General features: G+C 37.8%; 1 protein-coding gene across 1 annotated transcript; it reads right to left on the bottom strand.

Moving 5' to 3' along the window:
* Nucleotides 1-540: 540 nt before the first annotated feature.
* On the bottom strand, nucleotides 541-17,628 carry oat (ornithine aminotransferase). Its single transcript, XM_030122302.1, has 10 exons — nucleotides 17,517-17,628; nucleotides 10,939-11,179; nucleotides 10,634-10,858; nucleotides 10,457-10,552; nucleotides 8,943-9,070; nucleotides 7,376-7,498; nucleotides 5,141-5,269; nucleotides 4,944-5,057; nucleotides 3,050-3,194; nucleotides 541-854 (listed from the first exon to the last, which is right to left on the bottom strand). Exons 2-10 carry the CDS (start codon nucleotides 11,159-11,161, stop codon nucleotides 694-696), a joined length of 1,344 nt encoding a protein of 447 aa, XP_029978162.1. The 5' UTR covers nucleotides 11,162-11,179; nucleotides 17,517-17,628; the 3' UTR covers nucleotides 541-693.

Genomic DNA, 17,628 nt, shown 5'->3' with positions numbered 1-17,628 from the left:
GCGGTGGTCCGCACCACTACGTACTCGCGGCCCAGCCCTGGGTAGCTGTCATAAATCTGTCAGTAGTTTTTCTCTAACTCACACAGTCGCTCTTTGAACAGATCCTCTTCCTCCACGGTTCTCGCTGGTATTCTACGTCTGTGTACGCATCCATGAGCACCTGGAAAACGGATGGAATGTACGCAGAGGACGGACAGAACGCTGCGTCTGTACCTGTCTGTGTCTTTAACGTTACTTGCAGTCAGCGTTACTTTAATCACCGTCATTCATTTAGAAAAATCTCCACACTCTTCACACTCCACACACATTATTCCTCCCCCTCGTACCAGCTGCACTGAACTGTGAATGTCACACGGCCGTAAGTGGTATCGGTGCAGTTGTATCGGATTACTTATACAAGTACAAGTACACACACTGAGTATCGGAGCCGATGCCCGATACTTGTATCGGATTTGGTGCATCCCTAGTTGTTTCAAATGCATTTTCTTTTTAATGGAACGTCCTTTGTGTTGGACAGTTTTTGTTTGTTTTTTTGTATAAAGCTGTGAAACTCCACAAACACAGACAGAAAACCCTTAGCTGGGTCTTAGGAGGTTAAGGGAAATAAAAGCCTTATGTGCAGGTTGACTTAATCGGGCTGTAACTTTAGCGTGTATCCGTGCACTGTCGAGCAGCGGGTGTGTTTTGTTTTGTTTAGAAGGACATGATGGTCCTCTGGATGATGTCCACGCAGTCCTGCAGCTCGTGCTCTTTGATGATGAGGGGAGGGGCAAAGCGGATGATGTCCCCGTGGGTGGGTTTGGCCAACAGTCCGTTGTCACGGAGACGCAAGCACACTTTCCAGGCATCATAGTCTGGAGGAGGAGAGTCATAGGATCGGTCAGATCAGGTGAACGGCGGCTCAAATGTCACATCAACAACAGGCCTATGTGGATTTTCCTTGTATTTAAAGGTGCCCTGCCACACAGAACCACTTTTACTTGTATTTTTTTGAAACATTTTCGGTCCATAGGTGTTTGTGTTATGTAGTGAATTTGTCTGCTATCACTAGGGGTGTGTACTGGCAAGAATCTGGCGATACAAATAACAATACTAGGATCACGATACGATATATCGCGATATTGTTAAAAAGGCTATTTTTTTTTGTTTCTTTTTTTAATGATTATTTCCTTGAAGAATTGAATTACACCAGAAATATGCACAAATACTAAACACGTTTTTATTTGATCACAACAGGATCTAATGTTACATCACAAAATTTTCCTGTGTTCAAACTAGGGCATTAACTGAAAAGTCGGTTGGTCGACGCGCTGTCGTCTGTGGCACAAGTCGACGTTACTTTGGAGGAGTCGACTAGTCGTCTGTTATTCTCTCTCTCCCTTCCATCACCCGACAGCACGCGAGCCGTCATTGATACTCTCATCTTTCTACGTGAAAACATGGAGCACAGTGAGCGGTAGTGATGCGCAGATCAGCGGGCCCGGCACGACGGAGCGAGATTTCAGCGGAGATTTAATTTAACTGAGCAAACTCTTATTGACAATTAACTGATCGTCGATTAACTGTTGACATTCCTAATGGAAAACTGGTAACCAAGGCACCAAGGTTCCTGGAGGATTCTGTAAATTGCCTTAGAGTCTGGTTTCGACCAACTCGATATGTAAAGTGTCATGAGGGAACTTTTGTTACGATTTGGCGCTGTATAAATAAAATTTGACTGATTGATTGATTTTTTTCCACAAAAAATGTTAGAGTTCATGGCAGAACTTCAGACATGGCCACAAAAGTAATGAAATATGTGTGGCAAGGCACCTTTAAGTTTACAGATTCCATACAAATAAATAATATTCCTCCATAAAAATTTCTAAATGAAGCTCAATGATGCGTCGGTGATTATTTTGTGGTGTTGCTGACTTGATAAAGACTGACAAAATTATAAATAACTGTCATTTATAATTTGTTTTACACTAAATGTCAGGTTTTCCTCGACGCAGCCTCGGTACAAACTTAGTAATTAGCATTTAGTGGCGTTGCAGAGTTTAACTGTTACCCAGGGGAATGTAAAGAAAATCATTTATTTACAGAACTACAGGGTGAGTCAGAAAAAACGCTCTTTTCATTTAAAGAAATTGTACCACTGAAATGGAAATGCTTATTTTTCTTTTGATTATACAGTCATATTGATGTGGTTATTGAGCATGTCTGGCGATTGAATCATTGATTTATGACATAGCATAACAGAGGGAATGTCCATTGTTTATTGTGCACCGAAATATCTGCCAACACAGTTTATGCCACCGTGAATGAAATTGAAATTGTCAACCATTACAGCATGTTTACTCGCCATCAAAATGTTTTGTCTCAACGAAGTCGTCCGGCACGACCTTCAACCTGGCTACCATTCAGATTGATGCAAATCTGTGCTCGTTGTCGCATCTCTAACACAGCTCTTCTCGCCATTCGTGTTCGTCGTAGGGCTTGGATTTCAGCCGTGATGAGATTTCGGAGTTCCTGAAGAGTTTGTGGAACAGTCTGATACACACGGTTTTTAAGATACCCCCACAAGAAAAAATCAAGGGGGGTCAAGTCCGGGGATCTAGGTGGCCACTCTCTCACCTGACCCAAACAGACAACTCGATGAGGAAATAATACCTGTAATCGCTGTGGTCTTGCCATGATGAAAACTCCCTGGGCACTTTCATGTAGGCCTATGTCCTGAGTGTGAAAGCAAAGCCCCGACTCCTGTAATTGTTGTCAATTGCAAGTTTGTTCACTGTGGCATACATTGTGTTGGCAGGTATTTCAGTGCCCAATAAACAATGGACCTTCTCTCTCTTATGCAATGCAATAAATCTATGACTACATCACCAGACATGCTCAATAACCACATCAATATGACTGTATGGTCAAAAGAAAAATCAGTGTTTCCGTTTTAGCAGTACAATTTCTTTAAATGGAAAGAGCGTTTTTTCTGACTCACCCTGTAAGGCTTCTTCCCACAGACTAACTGTCTAAGTTATTAGGTTACCGTAGAAGTTAAACTCTGTACCTTTGGTCTCTTTGATGACAATAGCGTTGAGGAGGCCTTTCCCTCTGACTGTGGTCACGATGTCTTTAGGCAGTTTATTCAGTTCAGATCGCAGCAGGTTGCCCATTCTTTCGGCGTTCTCCGCCAGCTTCTCCTCCTCCAGAACCTGCAAACAACACACTCGTTTTAAAGGGGTCATATTTATCTAAACCCGCTTTTATCAGTCTTTGGTTCATTTATTTGTGTATTTAGACCATAACAGTTCATACAGTTTGAATTTGAACCCTCCAGGTGCTGCAAAGCTATCTTTATATTCATTTTGGCAAAGATCGAATGGATTTCTACAACCTGTTTTAATTTCTTACGTCTATAACTAGTTACGTCACGACATTTGCAAATATAAGGTCAAGACTTCCGACGAACATTTCTCCGAGTACGACATAATTGTTTGTCAGCAGCAGCGGCTGTAGTAAAAACTGAAAATATGGACGAACTTCGAGCCGATTACCTAAAATGTTCAGTTATTGGTTGAACGGGACAGAGCAGCACAGCCAACAACCTGGAAGGGGCGGGGCATGTGCATTTAAAGGGCCAGCGCTCAAAACAACCTTTCTGGTGTCATTACTCAGAAATAGGGTTGAATTAATGAAGAATTCAGACCCAAGCGGAGCATTTACAGCGAAATGTTTGAAAATGCATAATTCCATTTTTTAAAAAAAGCAAAATATCACTCCTTTAAGAAAAAAAAAAAAATAGAGAGAAGATGAAGAGCCAGGGGTTTCACTTAGTCTCCTATAGACCTCTGCAACCGAAACCTAAGACCAGTGTATACAAATGAGGCTGCAATCCAGACTAAGTGTCAGAGTGGGCGGTTTTATTGGATCATGCACTAATCATATGCAAATGTATCACCACGGATGAAGCCGTTTCATGAATGATCTGCACTGCTTTACCAAGACCAGTGCAAAATATCACAGTAACTCTTTCGTGTTGAGCTCCTTTAGTAACTCAACACTAGCCAAAGGAGAGTTTGTGTTGATAAATCTGGCCTTAATGGTTATGGACGCAAGAAAGTTAGGAATTTTTAATTTAAAAAAAAAAAAAAAAAAAAAAAAAAAAATAGTTGAGCATGATTTTTGATAACTTCATAATCATGTGTGCAACCTAAAAATGAAACTTGCAGTCCTTTTACTGCTCTACATGTTGATTTTAGATGGATCTGGCTTTGGTGGCCCTTTGGTGCAAGTCTTAACTATCATAACAGCAGGAAAAACCCTGGACAAAAGTATTGGGACAAACTGAATTCAGGTGTTTCTTTTCTAACAGGGGTCTGGGATACAAAACAATAATGACAAATGTCAGAATATAGTTTTATATTGGGATAAATATCATTGCATTGGTTAGCTTGGTTTAAATTGTTATCGTTGCATTCAAAATAATAGGAGAAAATAAAGGGAAATACTGTTGTTTACAAACTATATGGACAAAAGTATTGGGACACATCATGTCTACAGCTGTAAGATGTCTTGTTCATGCTGATTTGAGATAAAAACATCAATATTTACTTAAAGTTTAAGGAGTGAGATGTGAAGAAAGGAGATGGTTATTAATTATTTGCAGTCAGAGCATGAAAAATATTTAAAGATTTAAAAGTAGAACATTTAAATTCATATTTATGGATAAAAAAAACAGAACAAAATGAATGTTGAGAGAAATTAAATAACCATCTCTAAGGCATTTTGGAAACAAAGATAACAATTAAACCAAACTAACCAATGCAATGATATTTATCCCAATATAAAACTATATTATGACATTAGTCATTATTGTTTTGTATCCCAGACCCCTGTTAGAAAAGAAACACCATGTGGACAAAAGTATTGGGACACGCTGAATTCAGGTGTAAGTAACTGACCTCTAGAGCAGCGATGGCGACCCGACAGGCTATGGGGTTTCCTCCATATGTGGAGCCGTGTTCTCCGGGTTTGATGGTCAGCATGATCTCATTGTCGCACAGCACTGCAGAAACCTGAAACAGCGGAACCCGAGTCAGCGACAGTGAACCTAAAGGCCTCAGGTGTAAAGCAGAGACGGTGTTATCAACAGGCTTACAGGGTAAACTCCTCCAGAAAGAGCTTTTCCCAGCATGACGATGTCTGGATGGGCGCCCTCGTGGTCCACGGCGAGTCTGCGGCCGGTACGCGCCAAACCCGTCTGCACCTCATCGGCAATCCATAACACCTGCAAAACACACAGACTGACATTTAAATACACTTCATTCATGTGACTCTGCATAGACCGATGTAACAACCGAAAAAATATTGCAGACATGACCAGTAACTTGTCTTTCCCACTTCTGCAAATAATTTTTTAGTAATTATCTTTTTATGACTTTCAGACAGCATTATCTTATCAGCATTTTACATCATGTATGTAACTTCTATATATAACTAAAACAAAAACAACGTATATAGGGGAGCAAAGACAGAAAAAAAAAAATTATACACAAACCTAAAATAGAGTTAATGAGAAACAATAACTATCAAGTATTCTTATTGTTGATCATCTCCTTGATTAATTAGTAAATTGTTTGGTCTATAAATTGTCCCCAAATTTTTTCTTTGGTCCGCAGCCTAAAGATATTCACGTTACTCATTTTCATATGCAGATATCAGTTTGTTTGTTTTACTTTTTTCCCTTTAACAAATATCACAAATTGATAAATCACTTGGAAAAAAAAAGTTTGTGATTCATTTATGCTCGATCATACAACATCTCTTTCTTTTTTTGGGTGATGCAGCCCAAAAAAATTTCCAGTAAATGTATATTTTTTCAATGTTCTGGACAATTTACAGTTTTAATCATCTGCTTTCTGGCCACATAGATTGAAGAAAACACACAACTCTCAAAAACACTATCTTAAAAGGGGTCATATTTTGTTAAACCCACTTTTATTAGTCTTCGGTTCATTTATTTGTGTATTTGGACCTTAACAGTTCATACAGTTTGAATTTGAACCCTCCAGGTGCTGCAAAGCTACATTTATATTCATTCCGGCAAAAATCGAGTTGATTTGTACAACCCCTTTCAATTCCTTCTTAATTTGTTACGTTATATACCTAGTTACGCCATGACCTTTCCACATATAAGGTCAAGACTTCCAGTGAACATTTCTCCGAGTACGACATAACTGTTTGTCAGCAGCAGCGGTTGTAGTAAAAACTGAAAATATGTCCAAACTTTGAGCAGATTCCCTAAAATGTTCAGTTGTTGGTTGTAATAACAAACACAAGTGGTTGAACAGGCCAGAAAGTACAGTCAATAACCTGGAGGGAGTGGGGCATGAAGTGACTCATTTGCATGTAAAGGTTCAGCGCTGAAAACGACCTTTTTTTGTGTCATTACTCAGAAATAGGGTTGAAGATGGACCTGTGGAGTTGAATTAATGAAGAATTCAGACCCACGCAGAGCATTTACAATTTATGTAGATCACAGGGAAATGTTTGAAAACGCATAATTCCGTTTAAAAAAGCAAAATATCATTCCTTTAAGTAAAACTACACAACATATACAAGTGGGGGAACACATTCATTAATAGTATATAACCAGAAGCTAACAGGTTTTTCAGTGGAATAAGATAAGTTTGGCTTTTTTTTTTTTTTTTCATGATTCTTGATGCATCAAAACCTTGATTAATCCAATATTCCTCAGCCCTAGGTGACCTCAACCTTTTTTTTTTTTATGAATGAATGAATGAATGGATAGTAGATAGGCAAAAAATAAGCTTCTGCTTCTAGCCTATTCCTTTCTTTGGTTTTTGTGGTTGTTGTACTGTGTGTGGTGATTACTGTACAAACCAAAAATAAACCATTCATTCATTCTTTCATATTCCTCAGCCCTAGGTGACTTCAACCTTTTTTTTTTTTTTTTTTGTAACACTGTGTACAACTCATAGACGTTGCTCAAAAACAAAACTGAGAAGTTTGTGTCTAAGGCTTTTTTCGCCTCCTCTTAGACGCACATTTTGCCAAATGATTAACAACATCAGCTGTGTTACCAGATGGCACATTTACATCCGTCCTGTATTCTCCTTTATCCCTCGGTTAAGAGTCCACACTGCACGGCCATTTGTTGTACTTGACCTGCAGGACCAACCCTGACTAACAGCTGAGGTTTAAAAGATGTACGGCGCTGACATTACACAGCATGGGGTGAATGGTTTGTTACAAGCAGAAGTAAATAATCATGTACGGTTCAGTTGGAAGACAGCCAGGCTAAATGTTCCCATCTAATCTGAGGAAGCACTTCAGATGGGTTTAATCAGTGTGTGTGTTTACAAAGACTCACGTTGTGTTTGGTGCACAGTTCTCTGACTTTAGTGAGATAGCCCTGATCTGGGACCACCACCCCAGCCTCCCCCTGGATGGGCTCCACCATGAAGGCAGCCACGTTTGGGTCCTGAAGGGCTTTCTGAAGGAAAAAACAAAAGGAAAAACAATGACAGAGTCAGACATGATTATCTATAATAACAGTAGATATGAGTGTGTTTAGTGCTGATGTGAACAGGAAGAACAGATAAGTTATCAAAACATGGAGGTCTTTATGTTTACGAAGACAGAGGTCACTTAGTTCAGAACAGGTTTACACTGAATGAAGATGATTATAGTTGTACTCATATGATGCACTGGAATAAGGGTTTCAAACATATGCTCTGTGGGCCAAATCTGAGCTGCCAAAGGGTCCAGTCTGACCTGTGGGATGAATTTGTGAAAAAAAAAATTACACTGAAGATATTAACAATCAAGGATGTTAAACTCATTTTAGTTCAGGTTCCACATACAGACTAATTCCATCTCAAGTGGGTCGGACCACTTAAATACTAATAATGAAAAAAAGTGCTCCATAGCTCAAGGCTCCACCAATAAACACATAGATCTCCTTAACCCTTTACCGCCAAACGTGTCATATTTGATATACGAGTTCTGAAGCCCTCTACATGATCAATTGGATTTTTTTTTCTTGAAAACCTGATGTATACAATTAGATACATGCAATACACAGATAATCCACCAGGGGGGAGGAATTTGTTCACCAAAGGCCTTTCCAGTGACACTACAAGACTGTCATTAATGAGGAAGGAGGCAGAACTTTGACAATTTTGAAAAGGAATTACCAATTTGTTAGACATGTTTGTGTTATATTATGTTTTTGTTTGTTCAAAAATAATATTTGAGCATTGAGACCCGATGGATCAAACATGATACAAAATTGAAACTCGTGCATGGAACTTGATATTTGAAAAAAAAAAAGAAAGTTTTTTGGTTGTTCAGAAAGGACCAATAAAGTCTCCAGTTTCAAAGAACTGGAATTTTCTGTCAATGATTTAATGTTTCAGGCTTTACAGGGTTAAGCACCAAGTGACAAAAATGAAAATGACTTTAAAACAAGGATATAAAGAGTTTGAAAACCTGGATACTTAGCCCCAATAAAAATAAATAAATAAATAAGGCCTGTGCACAGTGTCTCGTTACAGCTTATTGAGCTCTATGAGCGCAGTAGGAACAAAACATTTTCCATAGCATTGACATTTACTGGTCCGGCCCATTTGAGATCATATTGGGTGGTTTGTGGCCTCTGAACTAAAGTGAGTTTGACACCCCTGCTCTGGAACAGTCTGTCAGACTGTTATAGACTTGCCTGAATTTGCAAATTATAGCTCCAGTGCATCATCTTAATGAGGACAATCTTTAACCTTTAACAGCACAAACTTTATCTCCAACGCTGCAGCCTTCATGACATTAAAAGTGTCGTAGAGAATGAGGTGCTACACCTTTAACATTTTACAGGCGTTTAAATTTCAGGCCTGACAGTCTGGTTTGGAGTGCAGAAATGTAGACTTTGTGAAAACCTGTACCTCCAGTGCAGGAATGTCGTTGTATGGGATGAGCTCAAAGCCTGGCATGTACGGACCGAAACCCTCGTAGCTGCTGGGGTCAGTGGAGCTGGAGATGGCGGCCATGGTGCGGCCCCAGAAGTTACCATCTGAAGTAAAAGACATCACAGTCATATTATACACCAGGCGATGCACCTATAAGCAAACCTAGACTTGTTCTAAAACCATAATTAGAAAACGGCAAATGAATTTATGCAATCCCTAAAATATGTTTGGTGATGTATTTCGGATGTATTATTGGTAATAATGTAAGAAAACAGGATAGATATTTGTTTAAAATACTATTAGCAGCCAGTACAAAGGCTATTACCAAAAAAAAAAAAAAAAAAGAAAAAATGGTGCAGATTGGAACCACCTACAACTAACGACTGGATACAAGTTGTGAATGGAATATTTGAGTTGGAGATTCTGACCTATAGACTGAGGACTTAAGAAGAGCAGTGTCATGATAAATGGGAGACATGGACAATTTTCATTTCAATGTCACATTACTAAAACTAATTGTTAGTCACAAAGGTTTTTTATGGTCAGTGTGTCCCAAATGTCCCTCATGTTTGTATTGTATAGAAATCAAACAATAAAAATAAAGTGTAGAAAAAAACCCCAAACCAAAACAAAACAACAAATGAAAGATAAAATTCGTAATCATCACGTCATAATACGACCTTTATTTTTGCTCTTCTTTGTCTCATTCAGTGATGTTTAGCAATAGAGAAATAACACTTGTACAGTCGGATCTGCTTAGTGTTAGCTTAGCGCTGCAAAGGTTATCTCATTGGTCTGTTTTATTAAATTAATCATGACCGCTGGTCTCAGACCGTTAGCTTGTTTTAGATATTTGCCCATTTAAGTGCTCGTTGTTTGAGTTGTGCTCTATTTATAAAAATCGGTTTTATTGAGCTATTAGCCCACATTCTTCAGGTTACGTGGATGTTTAGCGCATGCGTTTTGCTACAAGCATCACGTAGTGTTACAAAGATGGAATGGAGGGTGTGAAAGGATAAAGTTAAAAGAATCTACGACAACAGTGTCAATCGCAATTGTTTGTATGATAATACATCAACTTAAAAGTGGCATTTCAATGTCATCATAGCCCTAGATACCATCTATATATTAAAAGCTAAGTGGCCTCTGTGTGCATGTGTGTGTCTCGGGAATTATACAAGACCTGGAAAGAGCTGACTGCTGGAGTTTGTCATACTTATGTACTTTTGGTCAAGGAAGACAGTAGCGAAAATGGCAAGTTGATAGGACCAATATTTTGGGAGATAGCAATTTTGGAATACAGTAGCCTTACAATCATGTTGCTCTGCCCAGAGGGATTTGGCAGTGACTACTGGACAAATGCAATACAGCATGCAGGAACACACAACAGCATAAAAACTACCACATCTAGAACCCGTGGATCCCCAGGGGTCAACACCATGACACCAGTACAGTTCCTGTTGGACAGAATATGTTACGTGTGCACTTACTTGCAAAAATGATTTTAGCCTGGTTTTTGGGAACTCCCTTCACCGTATAAGCCCATTTACGGGCAAGCTTGCAGGCAGTTTCACCAGCCTCAACACCTTGGGAAAATATACAAAAAGTTAATGTCAACATTCATGACGACTCGGAAGCTGCTGCGTAATAGTTGGTCAATCATCTACCTGTATTCATTGGCAGGACTTTGTCGTAGCCAAACAGGGTGGTGACGTACTCCTCGTAGGCTCCCAGCACGTCATTGTAGAACGCTCTGGAAGTCAAGGCAAGTTTAGAGGCCTGGGCTGCGAGTGCGGCGACAATCTTCGGGTGGCAGTGACCCTGGTTTACTGCGCTGTAGGCACTGAGGAAGTCGTAGTAGCGGGTGCCCTCCACATCCCACACATAGATACCTAGAGCGGCCAAGAAAGTTAAGTTTCCTCCGAGAGACGCGTAAAAGGAAAACGATGCTAGTTGAGCATGCGTTACTTACCCTCTCCCCTCTCCAAGGCCACGGGGAGGGGGTGGTAGTTGTGAGCTCCATACTTGTCCTCACGGGCGTAGATTTCCTCCGAGGTGAGTCCTCCACCGCTGCTGCCGCTCTTCAGCTTGGAGGCGGCGGTGGAGGAGAGGCGTGACCCAGAGTGGAGGTTGCGGTGGATCAGAGGAGCAGCGCGGCTCAGGCTGCGACTGAGCTGAACGATCATTCCCTTCATTGTGATTTGTTGCTTTGTCTGTGTGGTCAAACGTGGAAATACGACATAAGTCAGCCAAATGTACGATAATGACAGGGAACACTTTCTTTCAAGTAGTTGTGACTGGTTTAATATGTTACACAGGGTAAAAAAAAAAAAAAAAGAAATGCAAATTCAACTTGTCAAACATCTGAGTAAAAATTTGTGTCAAACCAAAAACTGTAAATTATTTGTAGAACATTGTTATGATTGCACCATTTTCCACTTCATTTATCCAAGAAAACTATCTAAACCAGTGTTTCTCAAACTGTTGGAGGTGCAAAGGCTTGCCAGGAGGGTCATGGGATCACCCCTGGGTGTTTTTTTTTTTTTTTTCTTCACGTTACAACTTGTAGCAGGTGGAACTAATGTTTTAGCGTCTGAGCACCCTGGACTCCTTTTATGGACATACAACAAACCAATCTACTGCTTTGGTGATCTGTCACTAGACTAGACAAAGAGTTTAGGTTTGGAGAGTGGACAAGGATTGGACTGGAAAAGAAAAATGTGACGTTTCTGTTTTTGTACAGTTTGTACTTTAATGTTCTGAGATGTGGAATGTAAACAGGCTCAGTCCAGCCACTGATATTGTTCAAATGTTCATCTTTGTGACCAAAATGTTTTTGTTGTTCTAAAAAAAGTAACTTTACTATCATAGTTGTATGATAACTGCGCATTTTCTATTTCGAAAAATATTGTCTCAGGGAGCAGTCTGGTTGAGTTTATTTGTATTGTTCAAGCAAAAATCTAAGTTATTTTTAATTTGAACTAAAAATATTCAAGGAAAAGCAAAAAGGATTGTTAAAATATTGATGTTTCTTTTCATAGAAGTTATAACTGCACCACTGTTACAATGCTGTTGGGGTTGAGGGGGACCTGGAGATTTTTCATCCTCCAAAGGGGGGGTGCCACAAAAAGATTGAGAACCGCTGATCTAAAGTGATCAGCTTAAACCAAAAGTAACCCTGAAACTACCGATTAAACAAATTTTGTTATCTATTAGTCAAATTGACGTCACTTGTTCCAGCTTGTTTGACCAAAAGATATGAAGAGAGCATACCTGGCAAAGCAGAATGCAATAACTCAAGGCCATTTTCACAAACACTCTGTTACTGTGTAAATACTGATTCCAAATGTTTAACTACACTGAGGAAAATGTGTGAAAAAAGCCATTTGCAGCAAAGATGTTTAAAAAAAAAAAAAGGACATATTCAAGTCCACGCATCTCAATGCATTGCACATGGGCTTTAAAACTTTGCTGAACAAGGCTTTTCTTTCACGTGCAGGACAATAGTGACCCACATGTTTTGTAGCCTCTAATCCCACAGTAGTGTGGCAGCTCAACTTTGAGTCTCTAGTTTTTTCTGTGAGGTCAAACTAACTCTTTTACTTACATTTAGGCTAGTATCTGCTACTGCCATTATTGACATTAACAGCTGAGAAGTTGACCTTCAGGTTACAGTCATATCTAAAAATGAAACCGCAGAGCTTCAGAAAAACTTTTGGCTTTTTTCCCCCTACACATTTTTCTAGTACACTGAAAGTCAAATAAGCATTTTAGATGTTTCTTGGTGAAAAAAAAAAAGCTGGAACTTTTGGCCATGACTGTATGAGGCTAAAAAGTTATGAGATTTATTCATGCAGCATGTGCAATAGTCATTATCACAATTATAAATATTTTATCTGTGATCAACACGAGAATCAAGCAAGACTCATACATTGGCAATAACTTAAAGAAACATAAATACAATATTTAGCTCATACACTAAGACCTAGTGGTACTTCTGTGGCAGTTCCCAAATTAATTTTTCCTCTATATTTACCCTTCTTAAGTGATTTATCACTATTTATTGGAATATTCTCTTTATTTAAATTTTTTTCAGTATAAATCATGTATTTTCCTCTATGTGATTCCCTGATCATGTGGATGTCCATTAAAGCTCAGAGTAAATTCAAAGGTTATTATATCAAATCAGAAAAAAATAAAGGAAAAAGTGACTTTTCCAGCAAAATATCATTAACTAAACATAAATTCAAAAGTTTCCATCCACTGTCAGTGATCCAACTCCATGGGTTTTACTGGTGAATCAATATTGTAGAAGATGACAGTGTTTACACCATAACTAAGGAGCCTCTGAACGTCCAAATGGGTCATATCTGATGACCATGAAAAGATGACAAACTGTATTTTACACCAATTATTTACATGTATTGATAGGATTAATGGATTCAACAGATATTAAACAGTTTAAATCAGTGGATGGTTTTGGTTGATGGTGGGTGATTGGGTCTTTATGGGTTAATATCAATGAGGAGACGCCCACCTACTGCTAATGGTTTTAGATTTATTACAGGCTAATGCAAGAAAAAATCATATTTAGTGACTTAAAGTAAAAATGTGGAGATCCACAAAAGATTTGCATTTTGTGAAAAGTCTTTTTTTGCTAAATTACAGCATATGCAGTGCAGTGATGAAAAGGCACGCTGGGTGGAGGTCAGCTGAGCCTTCCATTCCTTTAAGGCAGGGTTCTCAAACATGCAGCCCAGAGGCCAAAACTGGCCCACCAAAGGGTCCAGTCCGGCCCGTGGGATGAACTTGTGAAATGTAAAAATTACACTAACATATCAACTATCATTCTAGTTCAGGTTCCACATTCAGACCCATTCAATCAGTAAAATATCATCATATTAACCTATAAGTAATGACAACATGATTTTTTTTCTCTTTGTAAATGTAAACATTTTCATGTAATTCCACTGTATTTACATTAAAACAAACTATCATTTCTCGAAAAAGAATAACCTGAACAAATATGAACAACCTGAAATGTCTTAAGAAGTGTAATTGCACCAATATTCTGTCTGTTATTAAATGTTTTGTGTATTTGTAGATCCACTGTGATGTGTAAGTCATAATGCACATGTGGAAATGATAAACTGAAGTAGAATATTGTTAAAATTGCATTTATTTTTCATTAGAAATTTCAGTTTGTTTATGTTATTGACATGGTTTTAAAGGGATAGTTTGTAGATGTAAACATTTCCATAATCTAATTTTACTTTTTTCACTCTAAAAAATAGAGGAAAGTTTGGAGTTGACATCGTTTATATATTATTATTTTACTGGTCTGGTCCACTTCGGACCTAATTTCAGACCTTCAGACCTAACTAAAATGAGTTTGACACCCATGCTTTAAGGCAGGGGTTCCAAAAGTGGGGTATGTGTACTCCCAGGGGTACTTAAAGTAAGTCATATACTGAATACAAAATTAATAATAAGGAGAATTAATGCTGAAATATAAAACACAATAAATACATTCATATAACAGTTTTATTGTCAATCATCTTGTTTAAGCTTTGGGAACATTTTAAGAACATTTCTATTTTATATTATTCAAAATGAGTTTGAGTAGCTATGTAATTATTTTTTGTTGATGACAGGTTCATACTAATTAATGACTAATTTATTATTTTTTTTAATCAATGAAAGAGGGCAATTTTCAGGTTATATTTTGCACACAAGAATTACTTTTAAAAATGTGTTATTTTTGTATGTATTATAGTTAAATATATGTTGTTTGTTTACAAAGTTTTGAAAATATAAACAGACACCTTTGGCATAGGAACAAATTTTGTCAAAAATGCTGAAGTGAGGGTTGGGGGTACTTGGCTAAAAAAGTATATTTCAGGAGGTACGCCACTGTAAAAAGTTTGACAAACAGTGCTTTAAAGGATCAAATAGAAACTTCTGTGCACAGACTTTACATGTACTGTAACCGAAAGTAGCACAAACCACCAGGATGTGGCTAAATGGTACTGAAATGACTAATGAGATGTTTAACCAAAACCCTGATATGTTCTGGAGCACTGAGAAAGAGGGAGAGAGAAAAAAAAAACCTGAGATCATCAAGAACTGGAGCCCATCTCCTTATAAAGTAGGGAGTTTTAGTTGTAACTGGGCTGTTAAGCACTCCATCATATAGTTACACATGTTTGACTTTTCGTAACCATTGAACAGTCGTGGGCTGGGTATATACTTATGAAGGACACAATTAAAGCATTGATTCTTGAGAGGTACAATATTTAATAATGACAGTGAGGCCTGTTTGTTTATGGATAATGTTGTATCGATAAATGTGCTGTAATTATTGAAGAAATTGTTGAATTGTTGAGTCTGTTTGTATGACCGTACTGCCATGAACATTTTGTTGTGTATAATTTAGTTACCGCATTATGTATTTGTTGTGGTTCGATGCCAAAATTAGGAAAATTGTATTGTTTGATTCTTGTATTAAGTTAGTGATAAAGGTGTAAAAGCACTGATGGGTAGGATTATAAATAAGTTTATTCTTCTTCCTACTCCTTTTCAACTGTGCAAAATTCAGACTTGCATGTGCTTGAAGATAGATTCTGTTCATTTAAATGTTATTTTGTTTTTGTCTTAATTTGCTTCATTTTGTTTTATTTTGTTTCTTTGCATGTTCTAAATAAATAAATAAATAAATAAAATTCATTAATCGGCTAAAATCTACTTAGAGGATCAAATGAGTGGCCATTTTTGTCAAAAAAAAGTTGTAATAAATGCACAGAACTGTGTTGAAATAATGCTAATACATTTGTGCACTGACTACTGATATTATTTGACAGTGGAAGCTATATTTTCAGAAATATTGGATTTTGAATAGCAGGTGTATGTGAAAACTTTTGCTGGTGGACGGACGTGACATTTCCCATGATGCTCTGGTCAGTACCAGTACTTTATTAGGAATAAACTTATATACTTACTATTGCTAATTCTCCTCTTATTCATAAATGTTAGTATTGTGGATCTAAAACAATAACAGCTGACACAAAAACACAAAATGTGGCAGTGGACGGATGTGACATGGTTGTTACAGATCCCATCATACTGATGCTCAGCAGCCATGTCACCGTTTCCACAAATGATCCCTGTGCAAAAACTAGGATCAGAATTATTTATTGTATAGTTTATCATCATACTAAAGAGTAAATAGCAATATAGAATTGTTATTTCTTTATAAAAATGCTTATTATTACAAAACTGTTGATTTAAAAGTTGACGTGTGACATTCTTAATGCATGTATTGGCGTAACATAAGCAGGATGGATCAGCACCATACTCCATATTGCAACCTGTAAAAATAAAACATGTGATATGTAGGATAGAATCTTGTAAGAAAAATTGGGGAATCTAAAAGAATAGAATATTTGTTTTTCAGGTAAATTCAATTAAAATATAACTTGGCCATTTGTGACATGAAAATATAGCATTAATTGTGATGAACTGGGACATTTTTGACCTGAAAACATAGTTTATATGACCATCAACATGTTACAACAGAATTGAAATCCTGTAAATTTGCAGAACTTGCATTTACCAACACAAAGTTCCTTTGGGAATTCACTTCTATTGATTTCTTATGCACAAAGACATAAATAAGACCTGTAAGCAAATTTTAGCCATTATACTTCTTCCTACTCCGTGCAAAATTCAGACTTGTATGTGCTTGAAGACAGATTCTGTTCATTTCAGTGTTATTTTGTTTTTGTCTTAATTTGCTTCATTTAATTTTGTTCCTTTGCATGTTCGTAATAAATAAATAAATTAATTAATAATAAAAATTTATTAATTCATACCCAAGGGCTTATTGCATTTCCACTTATTACTTATTAACAAAGGTATTACTGGTTGAGCCAGGTTTTTATACCTCTGCCAAACTACTTCAAAAGACATGTTCTATGGAAAACAGCCAAATGAAGTTCTGATCTGAGGTAATCAATAAGCTTGTACTGTGAGCAAACACCCAGAGCAAACAGACAGCACCTGGACTGGGCCACATAAGGCCAGTAGTTTGCCACCATTTAACGTGTCCTCGGAAGATGATAGGTTGTTGAGGAGCTGCCTCCAGTCACACCCACCGACATGACAGTAAGAGGCTAAATAAAGACCAAGTGCATGAGTTTCAATGAGGTATTCAAGTCACAGCTACCTTCATCAACTCTTTGTTACATAACAGATGGTGACACACTATTACAGTCATTCTGTAACACCCAGTCCGACATCAGATAGTTATGAAACAGTACAGACGACACATAAAAAACAACACAAGACGTTTTAGTTTCCCCAGAAAGTGTTCCCAGTACCACGCATCAAGTGCATCGTTTGTGTCTAACGGAAAAGATGTGCTACTGCTAGCTTGCTACTCTTGCTAGCAAGTACCTAAACACCGGCTTATTTTCCACTTATATCATCAAAACGTTACTTTATGTTTGACGTAATGAATAAAAAAAGGTGTCGAAGGAAATTACACAGTACCAGTGAGAAGTGTAGAAGTCCTTAATGCCCTCAATGAACCGGTTGATGCGTGTCCCGTCCGGTGAATCAAGTGGAAATCCACCGGTGCGGCTTTATTTAACGCGTGCGTGCG

This window comes from Sphaeramia orbicularis, chromosome 19 (assembly GCF_902148855.1).
Source record: "Sphaeramia orbicularis chromosome 19, fSphaOr1.1, whole genome shotgun sequence".
NCBI classification, from domain to species: Eukaryota; Metazoa; Chordata; class Actinopteri; order Kurtiformes; family Apogonidae; genus Sphaeramia; species Sphaeramia orbicularis.
The sequence above is the reverse complement of the archived record's forward strand: the minus strand, read 5'-3'. Positions and strand labels throughout refer to the sequence as shown.